Source organism: Marmota marmota, unplaced genomic scaffold, assembly GCF_001458135.2.
Source record: "Marmota marmota marmota unplaced genomic scaffold, marMar, whole genome shotgun sequence".
NCBI lineage: Eukaryota > Metazoa > Chordata > Mammalia > Rodentia > Sciuridae > Marmota > Marmota marmota.
In genome coordinates, this window is record NW_025999894.1 from 742,688 (window position 1) to 760,736 (window position 18,049).

At 42.4% G+C, this 18,049-nt stretch overlaps 3 protein-coding genes across 7 annotated transcripts in view; 1 reads left to right on the top strand and 2 right to left on the bottom strand.

Annotated features, from left to right (window-relative positions):
- Positions 1-18,049, bottom strand: part of LOC107157133 (multidrug and toxin extrusion protein 1) — a 612,661-nt gene that overhangs the window by 531,952 nt on the left and 62,660 nt on the right. The gene's annotated exons all lie outside the window — the stretch shown is intronic.
- The window catches only part of Prpsap2 (phosphoribosyl pyrophosphate synthetase associated protein 2), a 151,897-nt gene that overhangs the window by 79,759 nt on the left and 54,089 nt on the right, over positions 1-18,049 (bottom strand). The window lies entirely within an intron of this gene.
- The window catches only part of LOC107157145, a 193,880-nt gene continuing 184,703 nt past the window's right edge, over positions 8,873-18,049 (top strand). For all 3 annotated transcript variants that reach the window (XM_048796345.1, XM_048796339.1, XM_048796347.1), the window contains exon 1: positions 8,873-10,403. In XM_048796345.1, the coding sequence (XP_048652302.1) occupies positions 10,394-10,403 (10 nt within the window). In that variant the 5' untranslated portion in view covers positions 8,873-10,393. The remainder of the gene's footprint in view (positions 10,404-18,049) is intronic.

Consider the following 18,049-nt stretch of genomic DNA (forward strand, 5'->3'; position numbering starts at 1 on the left):
CCAGGATCATATGCAATTTGTTGCTGCTGATCCTCATAAGGTCCCTTTCCTAACAACATATCTAGATTTCTCTGAGGATAACCAGCTGCTGCATTTCGCCTAGCCGTCTCCTTGCAAAATTCCTCATTGGCAACCTTCCATAACAGGTATTGTCCTCCATTTAGCACAGCTTTACACATATTAGCCCAATCTGCTGGCGTCATGTTCAAGTTGTTAATGGATTCGACCATGCTTACAGTGAAGGGTGCTTGAGGACCATAGGTTGTTACAGCCTCTTTTAGCTGCTTCACTGTTTTGAAATTTAAAACTTGGTAAAATCGCTGCCCTCCTGCCTCAAATACAGGGCATGTTAATATTTGAGATCTTGTCTCAGGATCCCAACTATCAACTGCGGGGGTTGGGGACCTCCCAGCATATGGAGGTGGCCTTGTTAGTTGGACACTTACGTCCTCTGGTGATAGAAAGGTGTTAGTAGCAGTCTCCTGTTGTAACTTTCCCCCTGATGGCTTTTTCTGTTTTACACTTTCTTTCTCTGTCTGACTAGCTTGAGAGGCCTTCTCTTTTACTTGAATCTTTTCCTCTGTCTGACTAACTTGAGAGACCTTCTCTTTTACTTGAATCATTATGTCTTCTTCTTCCTCTACCATTGTCTGAACTGAAGGCTTTGGACTAAGCAAACAAGATATGAACGTCCACAATGGCAATGTGCCAACTGGCAGAGTCCCTGGGCTTTTCTTTTCTATTCTTTTTAAATCTTCACCATGATGGTTCCATTGTGATATATTTAACAACTCCTCCTTAAAAAGCCATGGGCTACATTTTTGTATTGTATCAACGTATGCCCTGATTGTTCTTGATTTTACTGAGATGCCTCCTTCCTCTAACAATTTACTTAACACTCTTTCAGTTTGTTTTTTACTAATTTCTGATCCCGTATTTCTACTATAATACAACTCAACAAGATAACGCCTAACAAAACTGAAACTGAGTGAAACAAAATTGGAACAACACAAAATCATTATAATAGCCTCCTGAAATGTCCATCCGTCCTTTCTCCCTATCTGTTCCTCAGATGTGAGCGGTTTTTCTTCCATCTTACACATCTCCAGGGACAGGCAACTTAAAGCAAAAGTGAAACAAAATAACAAAAGAAGAATCTTAAAATGGCTACCCATCCTCTTGCCCTGCCCTCAGGGGCGAGCAGTTCACTTACCCTCAGTCGCTCCCCGTGCGAGCCACCAAATGCCGCAGTCTGGCTGGGCACAATCAGGAGCCACTTGTCAAAAGAAACTAACTTTATTTTTAGAACCACACACGCCAAACAAAACAGCCTCTCAGGAAAAATCCTCAGAGCCTCAACTGCCACCACCGGCTTTCCACAAGCCTCTCTCTCCCACACAAGCCTCTCTTCACCTCCCACAATCCTCCTGCTCTTGAGGCCGATTGGCTGGGTCATGTGGGCGGAGCCAAAAAAAGTCCCCCAATGAGCAGCTCCGTGGTCTGAAAGGGCAGGGAAACAGTCCAATGAGCATCACCGCAGAGGAGCCAATCAGCTAGATGTTGCTGGGGCCGAGGAGCCAATCAGCTAGATGTTGCTGCGGCCGCTGTGAGCCAATCATCAGCCGGCAGCTGGAAGTTTGCTGGCAGCTGGAAGTTTGCTGGGGCCCCTTTGGCTGTGGCTCTCAACACACACACACATTCCATGAGCTGTTTGGGGCTCCAGCTGCAGCAATGCACATGGCACCCAGAAGAGAAGCTCCCACATGAATAGGTGAACAGACAACCCCAGCCAGAGCCAAAAAGGAGACTGTACTAGGACAGGAACAGCATCCCCCAGCAGAAGCAATGGTCACAAACTGTTGTTTTGGACTCCCTTTTTAACACTTGTCCCAGTTTCTTCTGTCTTGATAATTTTCTGGGGCCAGAAATGCTTTAAATTTTTTTTTCCTGTCTCAATCTATTTGAAACCCCCTCCTAGGAGGCATCTTTTAGGACTTGGCCCTGAGATTATGCAAGAAAGAAGGAAACAGCCTGGACCTCCAGCAGCTGGCCTATCAGTGGGGCCTGCTGTTGCCAGGACCAAGTTTGACACACACAGCCTGGCCCTAAAATCCTAGTGAAGCACAAGCAATTTCATGGAGCATCAACATGTACCAAATTCAATGTGAAAAGAGTAATCAGGACCAAAAATGAAGTCTAATCTCTAACCATGTCTGAACATAGCTGAAAAGTGAACATTGATTAATTTATACAAGTGACCAAACATCCCCTATCTGGTGAACTTAATTGACTGCTGCTTTGCCCCCAATTAACTTTCATCTCCCTTCAGTCTTCCCTTTTCTGCATAAGATGCAAGAAGACCACCACCAATAGAATTCCCTGCTTCCTGATAACGTCCACTCTAGAAGAGAGCCCTTCTGTCCTTAAATGTCCTTCAACCTCCAAATGTTTTTAACATTCCATACCAAAAGTGATCCCAGTGTTCCCCTGCTGTTTTCCCTGAGTGCTGTGAGGGCTACACCAAGTTGTGTTAAACACAGTCATGTTCTTTGGTTGATTTTGGATTTTGGTTTTATCTGCAGGGCCCTGATAGGATACATGAAAACAGAATGAGAACAGTGCAGGATAATGAATTGTACCAGGGAAATTGAGGAATGCAGTTATTAAATGTAGTAAGGACCAAGCTGGACCTAAAATTGAGAAGAAATGTTGGCCACATAAACAAAACAGGTTCATTTCACATGTAAGGTTCTATTTACAAAGTTAGAGCAGGTCCACAGAGGGAGATGAGGAAAGGCCCCTACTTGGTGCACCAGGCTGTCAAGAAAAAGGAGCCAGAGCCAGGAAAGGCCCCCAGAGGAGCTTTCCTCTGCAGGCCAGCAACTACCCTCATGGCTATTCTGACTGGAAACATTGCCCTTTGTATTGACTGACCCTGTGCTATCCGGCACACATCCAGTGGGTCCAGCCAATGTGATCATGAGAACCAAGCTTGATATTGTTAACACACGCACAAAGTGTGGGGAGAATGTTCTCACAGAGACTGACATGTTCAGATCTGCAAAGTCAGGAAGATAGATGGGACACTGCAGGGCCCCACAGCAATTTGCCCCTACTGACTATAAGGGTTCCTGGAGAAGCTTCTGGGATATCGGGAAAAGGAAGGATGTCACAGAAGGTGCTAAGGACCCTAGATCCCCAATTCTGCCTTCTACAAAGTAGATCCATTTGTGAATGTTTTCTTTGGAAATGCTGGGGCGGGGGGAGTCTAAATACAAAACCATCGATTCAAAACAGAACCCAGAGGCCTGAAATCAGGGTGCAACGGATCAATGAGGGTGTTTCAGGAGAATTCAGGAAACCCTGGACTGAGGAACCTGACCCTGAGGACAGAGGAGGAGCCAGACCCGACGGGGACAACAGGTGAATTGGGCAAGCCTGAGTGACCAGGCACTAAGAGGGAGGGTCCCCTCCCCAGCCTCCTGCAAGACCTCCGGCACTCACTGGGGCTGGACAGGAGCACCTGGCTCCAGGGCGCTCCTGCGGTGCTCACCAGGCGGCTGACAAGGCGCTGACTGAGCCCAGGGCTGGGGAACTGCCACACAGCGAGTCCTCAACGGCTCTCTGCGCACGGGCAGGTCCGTTGCCAGCCTCAGCCAATCAGCGCTCAGCCCCACCGGCTGGACCAATAACAGTTCCTTTTGCTCCCCATTCAAAATTGTGGGCGTGGAGCGCGGATGCGCGCGACTTCTCAGGCCCGAGCAGAGCCAGGGAGGAAGGGGAGAGTTCAGGGAAGGTCCCATGATCAGGGCTTTCCTCAGCTCTTCTACTCTTTGGGACTGAGGTGGGATCTTCAGAGACCCCCTCATGGCTGGGGATGGCTCACCTTCAACTCTCTCCCTGAGTTACTAAAGTAAAATTCACGTGTAATAGTCACCCTCTGTCCATTTTGAAGGGTACAACCCAGTGTGATTTAGTAAACTTGTAACTTTGGAAAATCATCACCGCCATCTAGTCAAGAATATCCTCACCATCCCAAATGGAAACCTCCTTACCATCCAGCTGTCATCCCCACTCCCCACACCAAGTCACTGCTAATCACTAATCTGCTTGCTGTCTCTACAGGTTGGCCTATTCTGGAGATTTCATATAAATGAACTCACGCAATATATGGCTCCTGTGCCTCTCTTTGAATAATGGTTCGAAGGTTCATCCATGTCGAAGCATCTGTCAGGTCCTCTTCCTTTTAGGGCTGGATAATATTCCATTATATGAATAAACTATATGAGTTCAATCATCCATCAGTTCATGGTTATCTGCCATGTTTATGAGAAGTGTGCTTCTATGAAAATTCCTGAACAAGTTTGTATGAACAGCTATTATAATTTGATGTATGCACAAAGAAGTTGAATTGCTGGGTCTATTTTTATTCCAGCCATCTTAGTGGGTGGGAGGTGGTATTTCATGTGGTTGTGATTTGCATTTCCCTAATTATAGATTTGATTTACTGAAGATCACCTAATTGCCTAGTTGGTTTCAACAGTGGCTGCAGCATTTTACAATTTTCCCAGCCATGTATGAGAGTTCTGATATCCCAACATCCATGCCAACACTAGTTAATTTATGGGTTTCTTTTATTTATTTTTTATTCCAGCCATCTTAAATGGTGGGAGGTGGTATTTCATGTGGTTGTGATTTGCATTTCCCTAATGACAGAAGCATCTTTTCACATCTTGTTGGCTATTTTATATCATCTTTGGAGAAATGTCTAGTTCATTACATCATATACAACCAGAGAATAAGAAGTTATACTCCATCTATGTATGATGTGTCAAATGCATTCTACTGTCATGTATAACTAATTAGAACAACTACAAATAAAAAAAGAAATATCTAGTTCAATCATTTGTCTATTTTTAATTGCACTGTCTATTCTTTATTGAGTTATAAATTCTAAGTAAACATAACCTCAGTATTTTATTGTCTTCATAATAAAACACAAGGTGAATCTAGGAACTGTATCACTTGCTCATTTCTTATCCCCTCCTATTCACAATCCTTGCATCTCTCAGAGCCAGCATCCTGAGATTTGCAGCTGGGCTCAGCACACCCAATCCTCAGCACAATCTTCTTTGTAGCATTAGCCTTCTCCAAGAAAATCAGTGTGGTCTGTCCACCATAGTCATTCTGTTTCCTGTCACAACATTTCTTTCTTGTGCACACAGAGAATCCTTGCCCTTCTCTTGTGTCACTTCATGGTTGGTGCTTGCCACACTTACAGGGAGTCTAGAGGGGCTTGGGAACATTTATGGTGGCTGTGGGAACATGATTGACATGGACAGCAAGAGTTCACACATTCTGAACACTACACCTTCAACTAGATGACTGGCTATCAATTTCTCCCATTCTGTAGGTTGCTCCTCACCTTTCTTGATAATGTAATTTGATGCACAAAATTTTCATTATCATGAGGTCCATTTGCTTTCTCTTCTACTGCTTGTGCCTTTTGTGTCAGATCTGAGAAACCATCTATGTCTTCTTCTACGAGTTTTATCATTTAAGACCTTACATTTATGCCTTTGATCCACTTTGCCTTGATTTATTGTATCAGGTGAGGCAAGGGGCCCAAAACCTTATCTTGCACATGGATACCTATTTCCCCAGAAACATTTATTAAAGACACTATTCTTTCTCTTGTGACTACTTTTGGAACATCCTTGTAAATATGAATTCAACATAGATATTTGTGTTTTTTCCTGTATTCTTAATTCCATTCCATCAATCGGTAGTCTGTGCTTCTACCTATATCACACTATTTTGAATACAAAACTACTTTGTTGCTTTTTTAGTAAGCTTTGAAATTGATAAGTTTCTCCTTCATTTTCAAGACTTTTTTGGTTACTTGCGTTCCTATGCACTTCTGTAGAAATTGGTGGATTACATTTGCATTTTGACATAAAGTGACCATTGGAATAGTGATCAGGATTTTATTATATATGTAGATTTTTTGGCAAGTGTTACTGTTTTTAGTTTTTAGATACATGACAGTAGAATGCATTACAATTCTTCCATGACAGTAGAATGCATTACAATTCTTCTTACACATATAGAGAACAAGTTTTCATATCTCTGTATATAAAGTATGTTCACACCAATTCATGTCTTCATACATATACTTTGGATAATGATGTCTATCACATTCCACCATCATTGCTACCCCCTGCCCCCTCCTTTCCCTTCTCATTCCTCTGCCCTATCTAGAGTTTGTCTGTTCCTCCCATGCTCCCCCTCCCTACCCAACTATGAGTCAGCCTCCTTCCTGATATCAGAGAAAACATTCTGCATTTGTTTTTTGGGGATTAGCTAACTTCACTTAGCATTATCTTCCCCAATGCCATCCATTTACCTGCAAATGCCATGATTTTATTCTCTTTTCTTGCTGAGTAATATTCCATTGTGTATATATGCCACATTATAAAATCCATTCATCCATTAAGGGGCATTTAGGTTGATTCCACAGTTTAGCTATTATGAATTGTGCTGCTATAAACATTGATGTGGCTGTGTCCCTGTAGTATGCAGTTTCTAATTCCTTTGGGTATAGACCAAGGAGAGGGATAGCTGGGTCAAATTGTGGTTCCATTCCCAGTTTTCCAAGGAATCTCCATACTGCTTTACATATTGGCTGCACCAATTTGCCATACCACCGGAAATGGTAGCCCTGGAGAGGTACGTCCAGGAGAAACCATCACTGTGAGTAGCCCTGCATAGCCCCACCACCTTCCTCTTCAGTATGGGGGAAGAGGTCTAAGGCAGGAGCAGGTGTGGGAGATTGTGAGCCTGGTGTCCTGTCATGGTCACTCCCAGGACAGGGTTGGAGGTTGCAAATGGGAGTGTCTAGGGTACATCCTGGGCACCCAGTGTCATATACTGTCCTCCCAGGGTAAAAGCCTGGAACGAAGGGTCTATATGAGATCTAGGGATCAGAAGGTCACAAGAGACACAAACACCCTGAAGGGAGGCCAGCAGGGGCTGGGGCTCCCGGCCAGCTACCAGGCACTGTCTTCCATGCTTTCCACAGGTTCTCATCCACAAGCGCTGGAGCTGGAGCATCAGCTCCATATCAACAGAGGAGCCAGGGCCAAGCACCACTGGGCAGGAGCTGGGCCTCAGGGTAAGTGCTGGAAAGGGGGGACTCTACCAGCAGGGCACAGAGCAGAATAAAAGTGAATAAGAGCAAAGACACCACCAGGACCACCTTCCTGGTAGGATTGGGAGATGGAAGGGCATAGTCCCCACTTCGAGGAATCTGAACAACAAATCCTCACCCATCCTCCCCACCCTCTCTGCCAGCCTCCTTCTTGGACTCATCCAAGGTCCCTGTTCCCATATTTGTGACAACAACAGAACAGCGACATGGACGTTATTTCATTTTAATTCTCTGATGATTTGTACTCTGCCATCCAACTGACTATAACTCCTACACCCAGGTGTCCAGGTGGCAATGGCCTGACAGTCCTTCCACACACTCTCCAAGTCTTTCACATCATCAGGATTACTAGGGCTACGTTTAGCTGAAATATCACAAGGCTCCTGCCAATTGATCCATTTCTCTGGTGCTTGCTGTCTCAAGGAACATACCCCAGACTGTGAAAGCAGGAGCTGGGGCCAGGGCTTCACCACCTTCCAGGATATAGCAAACACTGGAGAAAGACCAGGAGGGAGGAAGGAGAGCAGGAAGACAATACACTCTAAAATAGAATATGAGCTTAAGAAACAATTGAGGCAGCCAGACAAATATCAACAGAGTGAACAGATATGGGTGCCCACGACCCCAAGAAGAAACAAGGCTACAGTTACTCAACTAAGAATAATCGGTCTATAGATGCATAAATCTCTCATGGAAGCCCTTGGGATGGACCCCAATCTCTGGTCTCATCACTCATGGCTGGGTCTCCTTGACTCAAGGGTAGTAACCATAACACTATGAAGATGGAACCACTTTCAGTTTCCCTCAGAAGTCACTCATTCACTCCCAGTCTTGCTGGTTCATGTGTCACATTTTGTCCTTGGGGGCTGGCCAAACAGCAATAAGTGAGAGCAAATAAAGTTAGGCTCCTTTTAGGCATTTAATATTGTATGACTTCTTCCTTCCAATGGATTGCTCAAAACAACCCACTCTTTTTCTTCCATGTCTAATATGGAAGAATTCACCCCACTTGAGGGAAAGGCTTGCTTGTAAAATGACCTCAGATTTCAACAAGAGAAGTAGAGTATCTCAGTCTCATATGAGTAGGATCTGCTTCAATGATGGTGTCAAATATATTTTATATGCCAACTTTAATTGGTTGATACAAGCTACCTGAGAGTGAGACTGAGAGTGATTCAGTTTGGAAGATAAAACAACAGAGCAATTGATTAGTGATGTATGTCAAGGCTTTGATACGGGACAGTGAAAAGTAATTATCTACTGTTCTGATGTCAACTTATTATCATTTTTGAGTATTGATAAATTCTATTTGATAACATTTTTTTAAGAATTCTGTGTCTATGTTAGAGATATTGTTCTATTGATTTCCTTTTTTTCTAATGTCCTTTTCAGATTTTCTAACAGCATTATGTTGACCTAATGAGTTCCAAGCAATTCTTTCATTTTATAAAAGAGTTTTTATAATATTGGCATTATTTAGTCCTTAAATATTTGATAAAATATTCCTGTAGTTGTGAAGAAGAGGAGATAAGAGGTTTTAAATGACGAATTCAATTTTTTTAAATGTTTTTAGTTGTGGATAGACACAATGTCTTTGTTTTATTCATTTATTTTATGTGGTGCTGAGGATCAAACTCAGTGCCTCACATGTGCTAGGCAAGTGCTGTACCATCGAGCCATAACCCTACCAAATTCAATTTCTTAAACAGATACAAGGATACTTAGATTTTCTGTTTCTTCTTCCGTTCATTTTGAGTTGTAATTTTTAAGGAATTTGTGCATTTCACCTCAGTTGGTAAATTTAACTCATTCCTTAAAAGGTGAAGAAACTAAAGCCTAGATATGACAGGCCACATAGCAAATAAGGACCATATCTTCAGAGACACAGCTCATTGCTCTCAATCTGCCACATCCAGACTTATCCCACCTCCAAAAGCCACAGGGAACTTGTCTAAGGATCTCTCCAGACATGACATACATGCATTCTATACAACCACATGCTGCAGCATTTAATATGACCTGCTGACACACATAGTTGTTCAAGGCAAAATCACTAAACCGCAGACTTCAATTTGTGCAGTCTTACCTGCCAAACTCATCTGTAAACTGAAAATATTAATAGTTCCTACCTCATGGTTTTTAATGTATGGGCAATATTTAGCATAGTGCTTGGTCCATCTTAAGCCTCTCTCTGGTCCATACTCACAGGACAAAGGTCACATTTTCTTATTTCTTCTTTCTTGGGGAAACACCTCACTCGACCCAAGGGAAGATGAGCAGAAAATTCAGGTTTCTGTAACTTGTCACCAAGAATGCTGACTGATACACCTGGTGTGCATATGAGGTTGTGAGCATAGGAGCTGATACAACACCATCCATCCCTGTGCTCACACTGCTGGCTGACTGCAAAGAAGTTCAGAGTATTACCTGGGTGCTTGGTTATGGACCATCTTTCCTCCTTGACTATCCCAGAAAGTTGACGTCTCATTAGAATTAAGCTGGGACACAGGGGCAGGGGAATAATGACCCCACAACTAATATTTGACTTCTCCACATACTGTATCCCCATTCTAGAGACCAGAGACCGTAGCCAAGCTTGGTCTTATGGGCCTATTTAGAAGTTTAGCAAAATAATGATTGTAAAAAGCCATTTGGGACTTTGCAAGTCTTTTTAAATGTGCCTCATTCAGACATAATGGGCTCATCACGAGTGGCACTTTCCTTGTAAAGGAAGAGGGAGTAGAAGACATAGAGGAGATGAGGCATGAGAAAGGAGACCTAAGTGCAGATCCAGAGCATGCTTGGGGAAGACCCCAGTTTACCCAGGCAGGGAAGGATGATTGAAGACACACCAGTCAGCACTGTGCACCCACATGCAGCCTGCACCTACGACATGCTCACAGGAGCAGCCTAGGTGGTAAGCATCTGAGAGCATCCAGGAAAATTAAAAATGCAAATATTCCTAGGAAAACTTACATAGAAATTAAAACATCAGGAAGTTCCAGGGTGTTTATGGAACATTGTGTCAAAACTGCTAGCAAATTGTTCTTTTATCAACAGGGAACATTTAGGTGGTGTTCATGTTGCACATTATTAGCATTCGTGTCAGTCAATGGAGAAGGAATGGATTAAAGCTGTCCAGCTGCATTGGAGGGATTCCACACCCTGGAGGGACATCCAAAGATGCAGAAGAGTGAGTATGATAAGACCCAATTTGTTGTTTTTTTTTTTCCTTTTTTTCCCTGTCATCTGCTGAGTCCTTGGTGTTATTGGCCTTGTGAGTCAGCTTTTCATTACTCTGACAAATACTGAGATAAATCAACTTAACAAGAGTAAAGGTTTATTTTGGTTCATGATTTCAGAGGTTTCAGCCCATGGTCGGTTGATCTTATGGATTTTGCAGTACATCATGGCAGGAGTAAGTGGCAGAGGAAGCCTCTAACATTGCCAGTCCAGGAAGCAAAAAAGAAAGAGGCTGGGGTCACAATATCCCCTTCAGTAGAATGCTCCTAGTGACCTGAGTTTTTTTTTCCAGTTAGTACTCCTTCATAGTGCTACCACCATGTCATGATAGCACCTCAGTCTGGTGACAAGACTGAAATGGTGACAACACTTGGGCCTTTGGGAGCACTTACCCAAACCACAGCATTGTCACTATCCATAATGGCACTCACAGACCACCATTAGAAGAAGACAGCACCTGCCAGATCCTGCCATTTTAAAATAATGACAACTCCCAATTTGTAGTGCATGGTTTTATTTAGTTTTGTATGTTATACAAACAGTGAGAAAAACATTGTAATGCATAGTGGAATATTCATGAGATGCTGATGTTGAGGAGGGAGCGAACCCAGCAAATGTGAGCCAAACTCTGAGCTAAGACATTTATATCATATTTTTGTTTGTTAATTTCATTTATGTGGTTTTTGCACAGTAATACAAGTTTCTTTCCATATTTTGGGTGCGTTTCTTGAGTGATAAGGATGCATTCATGTTATTTGTTGTGACCCAGGGTGGGGCTTCCCAAGCACAGACAGACCAGTAGTGCCAACCAAAGCATGTCCTGGCACATTCTCTTGGTGTGCGTGGCTGTGGCCCTCCCAGAGCCTGGACTGGTCCCCAGGGGGATGCACAGCTGGGTGGGGGCCAGGAAGCAACTCAGAAGGACTCTGGATGGTCTGAGTGGGCTGATGAATAGCTCAAAGTAATTTTTGAAATGTTTGAGAAAATATTCACATCATTACTTAATACTTAAAGACTTTTTTTCCTTGTCATTTTTTCCCTAAACAAGACCCTTGACAACCACTTTAAAGCATTTACATAATAAGCAATCTCAGGTTGATTTAAAGTATGTGGAAGGAAGACTGTGGAGGTTACATGCAAATTCTACACAATTTTTTAAGGGAGTAGAGAATCTGGTGATTTTTTTTATTCTGTGACCGATCCCCCTAGGATACTGAGAGGTATGACTGGTGTTGACTGATTGCTAAAACTTAGTGTCCTCTTGCTGCTCACTACTGGGCATTAAAGAGTTGGTGGCCAACCCCACCTGCTGAATGCAGGGATTGGCTGGTGTCTAGGAGGGATCCACCTACATCAGAAGTGATGTGCAGCAGGGAGAAGCCAAGTACAGTGTCCCCGTCCCCACTCCCTCTTATCCTCTGGCAGTCATCCTCCTAGGTCACCAAGTCCCACAACTGGTATGCCATCTGGATGAGTGTATGTGAAGGAGCCCTAGCCTGCTGGAGGGTGCCAGAGAAGATCCAGGTGTGGATTTTTGTTGTTGTTGTTGTTCTAATTAGTTGTACATGCCAGTAGAATGCATTTTGACACATTGTATATGAATGCAGCACAACTTCTTATTCCTCTGGCTGCACATCATGCAGGGTCACTCCAGTAGTGTGACTATATCCTACATATATGCAGAATAATAATGTCTGTCTCATTCTACTGGAGGCGGCCTTTTAATGGAGGGAACTGGAATGATCCACTAGGTAGTGGTGAGTGCAGAATGGTGGTAGGGAGCACAGTGAGGTGGAAGGGTGGGGAGGAAGAAAGAGAAATCCAACCTGCCAGCATCTGAAGTCTCCGCCCAGAGGCAAAGACCTATGGATGTACAAGCATGCAACACATTCCAACCTCACAGTCAGCGATGGGCTGCATATAAGATGGGGGTCCCCTGAGAGTATACTGCCTGGTGACATCATAGCCTTCTTCCCCTGTACAAGTACACTCTATGGTGATCTCAGAGGATGATATCACCTACTGATACATTTCTCATAAAGAGTCCCCATTGTTAGGCCATGTCTGACTATGAAATTAGGAATATAAGCACATACAGAGAAAGACATCCACATGATGTAAACGTTCCATCTAACCGAGGCTTACCTTTTCTTTTTTTATTTTAATTTGTTTTAATTAGTTATACATGACAGTAGAATGCATTTATGCACTTTGATATGTCATACATAGATGGGATATAATTTCTCATTTTTCTGAGTATACATGTTATAGAATCATATTGGTCATGCAGTCACTTATATACATACAGTAATAATGTCTGTTTCTTTCTACTATATTTCCTATCCCCACCTCCCCTTCTCCCCTCCCTTCACTTTCCTCTACCTAATCTAAGCTAATGCTATTCTTCTCTAGTGCCCCCCACTTTATTGTCAATTAGCATCCACATACTAGAAAAAACATTTGGCCTTTGTTTTGGGAGGGATTGTCTTATTTCACTTAGCATGATATTCTCCAACTCCATCTATTTACTGGCAAATGCCATAATTCCAGTCTTCTTTAAAGCTGATTAATATACCATTAAGTATATATGCCACATTTTCTTTATCCTTTCATCTATTGAAGGATACCTATGTTGGTTCCATAGTTTAGCTATTGTGAATTGAGCTGGTATAAACATCGATGTGGGTGAAATACTGTAGTATGATAATTTTAAATCCTTTGAGTTTAAACTAAGGAGCAGGGTGTGGGATAGCTGGGTCAAATGGTGGTTCCATTCCAAGTTTTTTGAGGACTCTCCATACTGCTTTCCATAGTGGTTGTACCAATTTGTAGTCCCACCGGCAATGTATGAGTGTACCCTTTCTCCCACATTCTCACCAACATTTATTATTGCCTGAATTCTTGATGATTGTCATTCTGCCAGGAGTGAGATTAAATCTTAGAGTAGTTTTGATTTGCCTTTCTCTAATTGCTAGAGACATTGAATACTTTTTCATATATTTGTTGATTGATTGTATTTCTTCTTCCATGAAGTGTCTGTTCAGTTCCTTAGCCCACTTATTGATTGGGTTATTTGTTTTTTTGGTGTTAAGTTTTTTGAGTTCTTTATATAGAAATTAATTCTTTCTCAGAGGTGCATGTGGAGGGAGGGGAAGGGGAAGAACACATCCTGCTGGGCTTATGGGCCATGATGGGGACAATGTGTCTTCTGTTTCTTGAAATGGGAGGCAAGGACACTGTTAGGCCAATCTGAAAGTTGGTAAGGTTGGCAGAAAACATCAGGTAGAGTCCAGGAGTCTCTGATATGGTGGAGGGGTGAGAAGTGATGTGGCACAGTGCCCTGCATCTGCCTCTGTCCCCACAGTGTGGCAGAAAGCAGATGCCCACCAACTATCTGCTGTTTACAAATCTGCAACACATGGATAGAATGATGAGTGGTTGCTGGGGCCAACCAGGACAATGACGGGGGACAGGATTGAGGAAAATGTTCTGGAACTAGACAATGGTGATAGTTGCACAACATTGAACATGCACTTAATTGCATTGAACTTTGAATTGAATATTTGCAATGAATATTTCAAATGAGTAAACTACTAAATTTTATTTAAAATTAATCATCAGGAAATAAAAAATAACCAAAACTAATAGGAAAACAAGTTAAATGGCAAGGGAGGTAAAGGGCTGCTCTGGGCATAGCAGGTCCAAGATGCAGATCAGGAGCTGGCACTGGCTGTTGAGCCCCTAGAACCTGAGATCTGGAGCTGGTGGTGAAGGAGTTTCTGGCAACGGCTCCTCTGGTTCTCAGGATGGTGATGGAGCTGGAGCTAGAGCTGCCACAAGTGCTGGAGGTCACTCTTATGAGAGCAAATTAATAATATGTTTATAAAAGATACTTGTAACTCTTTTCTCAGTAGAGAGAATTGTCACCCCGAAACACTAAAACAACCCAGTAGGATCCAGAGCAGAAGTCAGAGGAGGAACACACAAACTCTGTCCAATTACCTATCTTTCTGCTGTCCTCTGATGAACACAGGAGAGAAGAGACTCAAGTTAGTCAATGTATGGGGAGAAAGTCAGAATTGATGCTGGAACCATGTTGGGGGATCATAATGTTCTAGAGGAGAGATTCCAGTGTGGCATGCAGCGTATTAGGAAGAGGGAGCTATGTGAGTAAATGCTCTTTTCCACAGATTTTGGAATGAGGCAAAAGGCAGACAGTTTCAGGGTACTCAGTGGAGGAACTGGTTTATGTTGAAAAGTAGAGATGAAAAAAAACCCAATGTCTCTATAGCTGAGAGAGATCAGAGAAGCCTAGGAAAAAGAAATGTTTCTCAAAGTCATGTTCCAATTCTTCTTTGGTTCCAAGAGAAAGACTTCAAATGTGAATTGGATCCCTTTCAATATCCCATGTATATGCCTGAAATTACAGACAGAACTGAACCCCATGTACAAGCGGTGCAAACCACCACAGTTTACCTCATGACCAGATGGCTGTTTAGGAACTAATGTGTGGGTCAACTACACGTCCTGCATCATAGGACAAAGGGATGATTCAGGGCATAGTCATGATAGAGAATGACGTTACCTAATTTGATCATTCTATTCAAAATTGTGAAAAATTTAAAACTTACACAGTGTTCTTTTCCCTGTAATTTTAAATTTACTGTTTTTGGACCACATTTTAGTGAAACCACAGAAACTGAAATTTTTGATAAGAGGGAACTACAATAACAAACTGAAGTACACCATAAGATGAATGTTGATTTTGCTTTATGGAAAACTAAGTTTGGCATATGAAATAACAAAATTCAAACACATTTTGGCTTAAGGTGGAGCCATCCTGTGAGGTATGACAAGAAGACTTCCCAGGTCTAAGACCTATTTGGTGAACAGAATAAAGCACAGTGTGAACTGCTGGGATTGGTCTTACCAGGTGACTACTGACCTTCAATCCTCAAGTTCTCACTTCCAGTGTTTGTTTTTAGAGATGCAGGATTCCAGCATTTGTTTTGTTTGTTTTTAGAGATGCAGGACAGTCAACTGTATTTTGACATACCATACATACTTGGGGTATGACCCAGTATAATTTTGATCCCATTCTTGTGGTTGATCATGATGTGGAGTTACACTGGTCGTGTATTCGTATATTAGCATGGGAAAGTAATGTGTGCTTCATTCTACTGCCTTTCCTTTCCCCATCTCCCCTCTCTTCCCTTCATTTCCCTTTGCTTAATCCAGTGAACTTCTATACTTCCCGTGCCTACTGTACCTGGTTATGGGTTAGCATCTACATATCAGAGAGAAGCCTTGACCTTTAGATTTTTGGGACTGGTTTACTTCACTTAGCATGATATTCTCCAGTTCTATCCATTTACCAGCAGATGCCATATTTTCATTCTTCTTTATTGCTGATTAATATTCCATTGTGTATATATACCACATATTTTTTATCCATTTATCTGTTGAAGAGCACCTAGATTGGCTCCATAGCTTAGCTATTGTGAACTGATCTGCTATAAACATTGATGTAACTGTGTCACTGTAGTATGCTGATTTTAAGACCTTTGGGTATAAGCCAAGAAGTGGGATAACTGGGTCAAATAGTGGTTCCATTTCAATTTTCTAAGGAATCTCCATACTGCTTTCCAGAGTGGTTACACTAATTTGCAGTCCCGCCAGCAATGTATGAGTGTACCCGTTACCCCACATTTACTGTTACTTGTATGGTTTTAGTTTGCATTTCTTTGATTGCTAGAGATGTTGAACATTTTCTCATATTTTATTAACCAATCATATTTCTTCTCCTGTGAAGTGTATGCTGAGTTCCTTTGATTACTTCTTTTTTCTTTTTTTGTACTGGGAATTGAACTCAGGGGTACTCAACCACTGAGCCATATCCCCTTACCTATTTTATATTTTATTTAAAGACAGGGTCTCACTGAGTTGCTTAGCACCTTGCGGTTACTGAGGCTGGGCTTTGAACTTGTGATCCTCCCATCCCAGCCTCTCTAGCTGCTGGATGCTTATTTCTTAATTGGGTTATTTTTGTTGTTGTTGAGTTTGTTGAGTTCTTTATGTATCCTGGAGAATAACGCTGTATTTGAGGTGCAGGTGGTAAAGAGTTTTTCTGATTTTGTAGGCTCTCTCTTCATGTGCTTGATTGTTTGCTGTGAAGAAGCTTTTTAGTTTGATTCCATCCCATTTATTAATTCTTGATTTTACTCCTTGTGCTTTAGGAGTCTTGATAAGGAACTCAGTTCCTAAGCTGACATAGATTTCAGTCTCCTTTTTTCTTCTATTAGGTGTAGGGTCTCTGTTATAAAGCCTAAGTCCTTGGCCCACTTTGAGTTGAGTTTTGTGTAGAGAGAGAGAGAGAGGAGTTTAATTTCATCTTGCATCATATGGATTTCTAGTTTTCCAAACACCGTTTTTGAAGAGGCTATCTTTTCTCCAATGTATGTTTTTGGCACCTTTGTCTAGTATGAGTAACTGTATTATTTTTGTGGTTTTGTCTCAGAATTAGTGAATCTAACTAATCCTTGCACATGTAATTAAGGATCTCAAGATGAGATCATGATGATCATGCTGTATTATCTGAATGGGCTCTAAATCTAATGTCAAGTGTCCCTTCAAGAAGAGGAGAGGACACAGAATAAGGAGGAGGCTATGTGAAGATTGGAGGTGGAGTTTGGAGTGACACTGTCATAAACCTGGGAAAACATAGGGCCATTAAAAATTGAAAAAGATCAGAAAGGATTGTTGTTTAGAGACTAGAGGGAACATGGCCCTGTGGCATATTGAGATTTCTCACCTCCAGAACCAAGAGAGAATAAATTTCTCTGTGTTTAAGCCACAAAATTTCTGGTAATTTTGCTTCAGAGTTACAAATACACGTAGTTACAGATTTTTGAATATGTTCTGTACCTACCTGGTATGGAGTTCTTCTCAATGATCTTTTGAAGGGATATTATTATTATTATTATTATTATTTGCCACAGTCTGGCTGGGCACAAAATCACGAGCCACTCACAGCCTTGTAGATTCAAACAGCAATTCTTTATTCCCGAACTCACACCAGCACTCTACAAACACGTTCTGGGCAAAATCCACGTTCTGGGCAAAATCCACGTTCTCCACTGGGCTCTGAATCCCAAATACTCTCTGAATCCCTCGAGAACTCAATGGGAACTCAAGGAGCGGGCGCGCCTGAGGCAGCAGGATACTCCCTAATCCCAGCAGGATACACCCTAAACCTGGATCCGCCCTGGTCCTTGAGCAAGGTCACCTTACATGCAATGTCACTGCAAATGACCTGGGTCATGCCATGCATCATACCTACTTGGCAATGGCTCTCAGCATCTCCCCCCTTCTGATTAATTAAACGACAAGCAATGTGGCTTAAGGACCGTGCCTGGTAGGTTGTCCAATTCAACATATGGTTCTTACCCGTCATGGGAAAAACTGACCTCTAGGCGTCAGCCTCCTGTCTTAGGTTGATACCACTGCAATTGGATCATACCCGTCACTGACTACCGGTCCAGCATACAGCCATACTTGTGGATAGGCCTATGCACCAGTGGGGGGGTGAGGTTCTTT